Source organism: Malania oleifera, chromosome 10 (assembly GCF_029873635.1).
Source record: "Malania oleifera isolate guangnan ecotype guangnan chromosome 10, ASM2987363v1, whole genome shotgun sequence".
Classification (NCBI taxonomy): Eukaryota; Viridiplantae; Streptophyta; class Magnoliopsida; order Santalales; family Ximeniaceae; genus Malania; species Malania oleifera.
Genome location: NC_080426.1, coordinates 67,591,491 through 67,601,206, shown reverse-complemented (window position 1 = coordinate 67,601,206; position 9,716 = coordinate 67,591,491). Strand labels below are relative to the sequence as shown.

General features: G+C 37.4%; 1 protein-coding gene across 1 annotated transcript; it reads right to left on the bottom strand.

The window, feature by feature from the left end:
• Positions 1–979: 979 nt before the first annotated feature.
• Positions 980–2,340, bottom strand: LOC131165885 (transcription factor TCP19-like). Its single transcript, XM_058124031.1, has one exon. The coding sequence runs from the start codon at positions 2,182–2,184 to the stop codon at positions 1,120–1,122; it is 1,065 nt and encodes a 354-aa protein (XP_057980014.1). The 5' UTR covers positions 2,185–2,340; the 3' UTR covers positions 980–1,119.
• Between the last annotated feature and the right edge of the window lie 7,376 nt (positions 2,341–9,716).

Genomic DNA, 9,716 nt, shown 5'->3' with positions numbered 1-9,716 from the left:
AAAAATTTAGTTTTAAAATTTTACATATAATTATGTAATTTAAATCATTAATCTTATCTCACTTAATTTTTTAATATGAGACAAATTGAATTAAAATTTACAATATTTAAAATTACAAATAAATTTTAACTAAAAATTGTGTATGTGCATGGAACTTATAAAAATCCTCGTCCATACACCAATTTTTTAGTAAAAAATACTATACAGAGTATTATCATTTAATTAAAAAGTGTTGATCAATTCAACATTTTTTCCTTAATATAAAATAGATGGGTCAACAATATTTCAGACGCATCAATTTGATAAAAAAAAATAGTTTAATTTGAACTATTTTAAAATAATTTCTATTAAAAAATATTAAAATTTAAAAAAAAAAAAAAAAAACTCCATTAATTTGGGCCATCAAAAGATTCCCACGTGTTAGAGATGGAGGAAGCGAGGCCCACCACTACGAGCGGCCCCGTGTCCACCAAATAAGCCCGGGCTTTAAACCCCCACCATAGTACTCGTCTCGATCGGGCCACCAACCAGGACCACCAGGCGGCCAAGTGGGCAGCTGGGGCTACAGAGCAGGACGAGACTTGGGCCCACAATGGGTCCTTGGGACCCGCAACCGTCCATCACATGCCTTTGCCAGCCAGGCAGATCCGGTGGCCCCCACCACATACCAAGACCACCTAATCCGCACGGTTCACGATGACGCATCGTGTACGTGTGGACCCCACTCTACCACTACTCTCCAACAAACTCTTCGCCTGATTCGGGCCTACCTTAGACGTGGCCCCTTTTAAAACTCCCCCTCACGTGATCACGTGCACTCCTTCCTCCCTCCCAAACCCAAAAGTCCACACCGAGTCAGCGACTCGGCGAGTGACCAGACTAGAGACCATGCCTCATTGCCTTCTTCCGCGTCTACTGCCGTTGAATCAAAATCAAAAGTTACAACACAGAAAAAATAATCCCATATCTTCTGAATGTCTGTCTGAAAACTCATATTTTGAGTCTGAAATTTGCATGAATTTAAACAAAATTTAATACAATTCTATACTAAATTTAGTCCAAATCATACAAGTTCATACTAATCATAGAAAAATTGCTTTTAGAAAACGCCATGATTCTTCAGTGATCTGAAGGCGATGTTTGGGGGCGAGCCGAGGAGGTGGTGGTCATGAACTGAAGCTCTTTTTTCTCGTGAACCTCCAAAGAGAAGTCTCTAAGCATCTGAGCAGCAGTAGCAGTAGTTGTAGCTGTGGTTGTTGCTGTTGCTGTTTCTGTTGATGTTGCTTTAGTACTGTTTGTTTTCACGGCTGAAGCGAACGACGGGATGGGCCTTGCAGAAATGTTTACTAGAGGCGTAGCTGCGGACGGAAACGTCCATATCGGAGACGGGTTCGCAACTCCGGCAATGGCGGTCGTCGGAGGGACCATCCACAATGCTCCAATGGCGTTCGTCGGTAAGGCCCACATGGGCACGAGCCTTTGAACCTGGGGAGGAGTAACGGCAGCCAGGCCGGCGGAGACGGGACCGGTGTCGTTTACGTCGACCTGCACGCTGTCATCGGGTCGTTTTCGCTTCTTCTTCGTGGGGTCGGCTCCGTCAGCGTCGTCGGAGGATGAGGTGGCGATGGCGGTTGCCGGCATCCTGAACGACCCATTCACTGACATGGCAATCGACGGGACGGATACGGAGCTGGTGGCAGCGACGATGGCTGGCTCGGCGTGCTCGAGTAGCCACCGGATGGTTTCGCCGTCGGACCTGTGGCCGAGTTCTCGGGTCAGCTGGAAGATCCGAGCGGCGCACGCGGCAGGCATTCGGATCCTCCGGCCGCGTCCTTCCACCTTCGTGTGGCGGTCCTTAGCCGATGCCTTCTTCGGTGGCGTCCATGCCTGCACAGGTACCGGCATCTGAAGCGCCGCGGACACGGCCCCCATCGCCGCTGTCTGTGTTGGCGACCTCATCTCTGCGTGCCGCTCTTTCTTCAAAGAAATCGCCGACGCCGGCGCGGCGATGTCCAGCGACTGTAAAGGTGGGTCAGTGAACGGAACCTTAGAACAATTGGCGGGGTTAGTGGGGCCCTGGTGGTTGTGACTGATGGGTTTCGAATCACCTTGGCCATTGATTTTAAGATCTCCGGTTCGTGTATCACCACCATCGTCCGCTTCTTGTTGCCGAAAGGAAGCCATTCAGAAAGCAAGAGAAGGTGGGGAAGGTGAAGCAAGCAAGCAACTCATGAATTGAAACACACTTACCTCGTTCACTAGGACACCGTTCAAAAGAAGGATTACTGAATATATGCATATATATATATATATATATATAGCAAAAGGTCGTGTGATATTTGAAGTGGGGATATTGAATTAAAAATCAACGGCCAGTAGTGCACCTCACAACTCTGTGGGCCACTAGATGAGAACACGTGGTGGGCCCCATCCCCATGGAATTATCTGTTCGGTTTCTGTCAATGAACCAAAGGCCGTCATCTGTTGTGGGACCCACCAATACACTTATGTACAACACCCAAATTATGGACAATGTTTAGCGACTCCCTGTGCCATTGTGGGATTTGTTTTACTGTTGTTATAAGATGCGCATGGATTTAATTGAATTAATCGATCAAGTTTGATCGGATCGGATCAGTTCGATCGATTTGGTTTTTTTTCAAAATTGGATAATTTCGAGTATTCGATTTTTGGTTTGAGTATGAGAAATTTTTAATTCAATTAATTAAATTATTAATTAATTAATAATTAATTGTAAAATAGTAATATTTATATATGATATATATTAAATGTTTAATGTTTTTCACTTTTAGGAAGGCTAGCCCTAAATCCCTCTTTGGCGGTCTTGAATCCCTCTTCCCTCTTGAGTCTTGGCCTCTTCCCTTCATTCTTCAAGTGATCAGCGATCGACCAGCTCTTGCTCACTTGGCGACGGTAAGAATTCACAGCTCGCAGACTCGCAATACTTTGGTCCTTTCATCCTTCAGGTTTTGCAAGAACTGATTTTGAAATTTTAATCATTTTATGGAATATTTCAATGTTGCTTTCGCCTTTCAAATCCATTGTTTGAAAACACAACTGAGTTTGGATTCGGATTCCAAGTGAGATCCTTTTAGGGTTCAAATTCATGAAATTAAATCTAACCTCGAAACTGGATTTTATCTAGGTCTTACCCTAAGCCTTAATGTAATGTGGCAATTATTCTAGTGGTTATGGAACTGTTATATTCAGTCATTCAAGTTAGGGGTTCTATGTTTGAATTCTAAGATCTTGTGTTAATATAATAAGTCCATGACTAGTTAAATAGTTACTAAGAAATCTATTAGTTCTAAAGTTTATTTTCTTTAACCTTTTACACTATTTATTAAATTTTTTTTATTTTTTTAAATTTTATTTGAGGCTAATTAATTTTTTATGATTTCATTTTCAACAGCATACAAATATTTGCTATATACAAAAAGGAATTGAACTGTCAATGCTTAAATTGTCAATGCCAAATGACAATACAACATTTTTTCTTCATTTGAGAAGGATTTTCAATCAAAGCTCTGTGGTGTATTATTAGAATATGCAATTGAAGGGGCTTGCTATGGAATAGCCTTAAGATTTGACTGTAATGCATATGGATAACTAAAAAAAAAAAAAAAAAAACGATCTTGCATACTTGGGTTAAACAAAAATTCGATCTTTCAAACCTCGATCACAATAAAAATTCGATTTTACAAATCCTAATTATGTAATTAGGATCATACCTGCGAGATCTCTTTGGTTTGATCTCGAATCTGCAAGCACGAAGAACTCCTGAATCTGCAAGTACAAAGAGGAACTCCCGGATCTACGAGATCGAAGAAGAACTCTTGATGACAACCAGGGATATTTTACTGTATTCCTTAAACACGCCTTGCTCCGCAGAGAGTGGGCTCATCAGCGGCGGCTAGGGTTTGCTTCTCACAAAGATGTCTGCCCCTTTGTATGCGTTTTTGTCTAACTCTTTCTGCTGAATGGAGCGCGTGTATATAGGCTGCAGCAGAGACCTCTAGGCAAATATGACTAGAGCTTCCAACATAATTAAGAATTCCTAATCTGACCCGGATTAATCCTTAATTACGTTAATTACTATTCATACCACTAAAGAATTATAATTGCACTCCCTGTCATATGCAAAATTAAATTTCAAGCTCCTTTTATTAAATGCTTATTTATCTCCCCACATAAAGATTACAGATACCCATCAATTAAATTAAATTACTAACAATTTAATTAATTGACATATTAATTCCCTGATACCTTCCACTTAACTTATTTGATATGTCGGGTTTAAAATCCACTTGTAGGGTTTGACACAATCAAAACTTATAAGCTTCCTCAAGGGGGTATCATCAATACCGATACTGGGACGTGGATTCCATCAATAATTAATGTTCACCATACACATAATGTCATTACCCAACTCGCTGAGTTTATTGACCCTTAAAGAATCTCACTCTTCTATGAATCAAAGTAATAAACACTACATGCCCGTGTCCAATAATCATATCAGGATTAAGAGCATAAGCACTCATAATAAACATGAGGTATTAATTGTTTTATATAGTCAGTCTAAAAATAATTACCCAAAGACAGTCTTGTTCAATACACATAAAGTATACTAGCACAAGGAGTTGGAACTATACTATTCCCCATAGTCAAGACAAACCTATTAAAACCTGGTGTTACAGTCCTACCAATGGTGTGTCCAATTCCATTTAAGACTGTGAACAATAAACTTATATTCTATAAGAACGGATGATCTAATCTTCTGTGTGTAAGCCATACTCTACACACTAGATCACCTACTGTATAGAATAAAAGACACACATGCATAATCATTAAATAGATAATGTCAGACAAACATTACTCACAAAGATTCTCATTAAAATGGAATAACTGAAGTTATTAATAAACAATAAAACTGATTACATAAAACATGTCTTTCAGTATAAATCTCTAACAATCTCCCACTTATACTCAAAACCATGCTATCATACATCTCACTTCCATTCCCTTCACATAACTATCAAAAGTACTAGCTAGTAAGTTCTATAATGCCCCGTACCCGCCAAGTAGGGCCCTAAAGTCACGTGTCACAGACACCTGCTTCTGATACCATACACCACAATTATGCAGCGGAATTAAAACATATAATCTCAAATTCAAATACCAAAGTCAACCTAAATACATATATGTACCCCATAAACAACTACCACTACTTGTTTATATTACATACCAGTATTTAAAAACATATATAAACTATACATAAGCTGTTTATACAAACTTTCCAAAATACTCAAAAATTTATCCTACTAAAGTCTTAAACACGATCTCCTGATGGACCTGAAAATATAATCATCCACTAGGGTGAGACACATCTTAATAAGGAAAAAAAAATCATAGCACTGTGTGATAGAGTGTTTAAATATTACAAAATATACAATCTTTTGCCAATCATCATCAACCCCAATTGAGAAAACACATCATTAATATCAACATTGATCTTGATCTCTGATTTCATACTCACATATAATATGCATAAATATTGGCTTCTGATTTCATACTCACATTCATAATTATTTTTAATAATAAAATCCGAGAATAGGGAAGATTACCCGTCCATACAAGTAGTTTCCCTCTACTTTAATAACTCAGGGCACTCATCTTACTCAGTAAGCCGTCGGGCTATGTATATAAAAAAAGTCTCCAAAAATAGGGAAGGTTACTCGCCCATACAAGTAACTTCCCTCTGCTCTAGCATAAACTGAAAATACCAGGACACTCGGCTTTCTCAGCAAGCTCTTGCCAGAAAGTTTTACTTTACCATATATGTATTTGCACACATATAATTAAGTTAATATATCATTCATCTTATTAGATCACATTCCACATAAACGATATACGGTCCACATAGGACTGGTCCACATAGGACAAACATTATCACATGATCCACACAGTACTAGTCCAATTAGGACAAACATCATCACATGGTCCACACAAGACAAACATCATCACATGGTCCACATAGGACAAACATTAACACAGAACACATCGTGGCCCTCACAGGCAGCACTAACCACAAGTACAAATCCCCATGACCTACCCATAGTATATTAGTAGAACAACCTCCTCAGGCCTACCAATGCTCTACCCCAATATATAATAACAATATACAAACTCCTCAGGCCTGCCAACGTATATCATGTTTACATCTAGGCAATATAACGAACTCCTCAGGCCTGCCAACGTTATATTGTGATACACACGAATAACCACACAAAAACCCACACACATATCACATTATTTGTCACGTAGCAGACTCAAGCAACAGTATTCACAATCAATCAGCATTCATCACCAATTAGTATTCACAACATGCCAGAATGCACAATTAACCATTGCTCTCAATCCAACAGTATATTTCATCATCATGTTCTTATGATAGCCAATTAAATTGCAAAAAGTTGTATTCTTGCCACACAATTTCTTTTCCATATATATATATATATATATATATATATATTGCTGGCCTTACAAAGCTTAATATCCTATTTTGAGGCTAACAAACAAGTAAGACTTAACATGCTTCGGTTGAGTGTTGTATTTTTCAGGAATCAATGTTGATAGTATTCATGTAGCATGGATCAAAGTCTGAAGATCACAAGAGCATAAGGATTAAAGAGATCAACATGAAGGCTCAAAGAAAATAAAGCTTTGACCTCAAAATGCCATATCTTGAAAGCTCACAAGGATCAAGGAATGTGGAAAGTTTACATTAGCAAAATGATCCAGTTCAAGAAAACTCAAAGATCATAGGAGCTCAAAGTCTAAATCAATAATGAAATATCAAAGAGAGTTTAAAGCAATGAAAGCTCAAAGAAGTTTGAAAGATCAGAGACTAGCAACAAAGAAAATTCAGAGTAAAGAAGAATCAAAGGGGTCTTTAGTTTAAGACTTTGTAAGTACTTCAAGTTCATTCAAATATGAAGTTTTCATTTTGAAACTCATTAGGCAAAGAAACTTAGAGACCTTAGTATAAAACTTGGAACATGTTTTTTTTTGTTAAACAAATCTATATTCCAAGAATATCTAAGCTAAAATGAGAGAGAAGTAAAAAATGACTAGAAAAGAAAAACAGTCAGTGGATAGACGACAACCTGTTAATAGAAAAACGACTGGCCAATTTAACAAAGCTTAAAACTTAAAAATAGAAGCCTGACAGACGACTGTTAAGACTCTAACAGACAACTGCCAGTGCAAAGTGAGAAGTCTGTGAATGTTTTACCAGACGACTGTTCACCTTCTGTGTTATTGAAAAACTTAAAATTATTCATGGACATACGACTGTCACCATATGGATAGACGACTACCACCTCATATTCTAGTGACATACGACTGCCACTCAAGGGACAGACGACTGCCACCTCTCTGCCTATGTTTTTACAGTTATATTATATGGACAGACGACTGCCAGGACTTCATAGTCGTCTGCCTTGCGACATTTTTAAAACTTACAATGGATATAATTTTAAAATTCAAATTTTTGGAAACTTAAATAATTTTAATATTTGGAAACAACTTTAAGTATTCTTGAGGAACAAGCAAGGAGGTTTTCTACTTTTATAAATACCTCAGGATACATTGATTTTAACACACCAAGATCATTAAGAGAACATATTTGCTGTCTTACTCTCTCATTCTGAAATTATGAAAGTGCTTCAATTGCTCACATCATTGCACGAAGTTAAGAGAAGTTTTGCTGAATCTCTAACTGTGTTTGTGCATCGAGTTGTTGATTCTTTCCTTTATTGAAAGATACCTACGGTGATAAGTTTCTAAGAGCTTCATTCTGAAATTCATATTCTGAATTTACTGAAATACATAAGTGTTTCAAATTTGTACTAATCAGCTCTTTGAGGAGCAAGTTCTTGTACATCTTGTTTTCCATCTTTGTAACAGGATTAGTTGATGGTTCGAGTATTGAATCATTGGACCAAACAAGGGGATATTGTTTGGAGAAGGCGGGCTCTAGCCTTACCCAAGGAGTGCTTGTAATTGGTCTTGTTCCACCTGGTAAAGGAACGATAATAGTAAATTCTTTGGCGGTTTTGTCAAGGCCGAGGATGTAGGCTGTGTTGAAGCTGAACCTCGTAAAAATCCCCGTGTTCTTCTTTCTCTACTCTACTCTTTAATTTTATTTTTACAAAAGATATAATTTGTCTGGTTGCTTTAAATTTCAATTCTGAATGTTTGGTTGTTAAATAGACTGGAAGGTAATTCGTTTTGGATAAATCAACTTTGATTGCGGAAATCGAAAGGGACTACGTTGGTTGTTTATCCTTGACCTATTAATCTGAAAGTTTATTTAAAAACTGAAAATTAGGAAGAAGAATAATTGTGATACAGGGCTTATACTGAGTTCAGCAAATTTTCACATATATACAGGGTCATTGTTACATAAATTGAGTGTTTGATCTTGCTGTATTGTTACAGGGTTTTTTATGTATTGATTGTTTCTAAGTCTTGATTGTCATTACAACTTAAAAGAACTAATCCTAAAGGGAATAAATTTTTTTAAAAACCCAATTCACCCCCCTCTTGGGTAGCTATTCTAATTTTAATAGAGTCATGGCATGCAAGACGGCTAAAGAAATATGGGACAAATTAGAAGTGACATGTGAAGGAATTATTGATGTTAGAGACAATAGGATATACATGTTAACAAGTGAATATGAAGCATTCAAGATGAATCCTGATGAAACAATATCAGTATGTACACCAGATTTACCTATATAATAAATTCCTTAAGTGCCTTAGGGAAAACTTATACTACCTACGAAATGATCAGAAAAATCCTAAGAGGTCTTCTTTCAATATAGGAACCAAAGGCTACAGCTATTACTGAAGGTAGAAACCTTAAGACTACCTCTTTAGATGAACTCATAGGTTCACTTCTTACCTATGAAATGACCTTAAAAGAAAGGAATCTTGAACCAAAGCATAAAAGATCCATTGCACCAAAAGTGTCTAGCCACAGCTCTACTGAAGAGGAAAGTGAGACAAGTGACTTAGATCAAGATGAATTAGCATTTATCACTAAGAGACTAGGTAAGTTCTATAGAAGAAATAAGAGATTTCCTAGGAAGTTCAATAAAAAGAAACCTGAAAAAGGAGAGACAAGTAGGAAAGAAATAAAAGTAAGAATGAACCTTCAATATGTTATCACTGCAAGAAACCAGGGCATATCAAACCGAACTGTCCGTTGCTCAAGAAAGACAAGAAGAAAAAGAAGGAAGCTATGAAAGTTGCGTGAGATGATTCAAGCTCCAGCGAGACAGAAAATGAATCAAGCGGACAAGAGATGGAAAATATATGCTTCATGGCGAATGAAGAAGAGGTAAACTCTTACTATTCCTCTACAAAATCTTACAATGAGTCGTGTGATGAGTCATGTGACAGCATGTCTTCCTATAAGGAATTGCAAGCTGAGTTATTTTCTTTGCATAAGAGATTCATAAAAATTTCCAAGAGAAATATAACTTTGAAAGATCAAAATAAAGAACTATTAAAGCAACTTGAATCATTCAAAATCATTGAAAAAGAAAAAGATACTTGTATTGAGAAGTTAGAAGAGGAAGTAAATAACGTAACTCAAGAATTAAGCAAAACTCATAAAGATAGTTTGA

Coding starts and splice junctions, on each gene's coding strand:
- LOC131165885 (XM_058124031.1), bottom strand. CDS start 2,184: ATGGCTTCCTTTCGGCAACAAGAAGCGGACGATGGTGGTGATACACGA.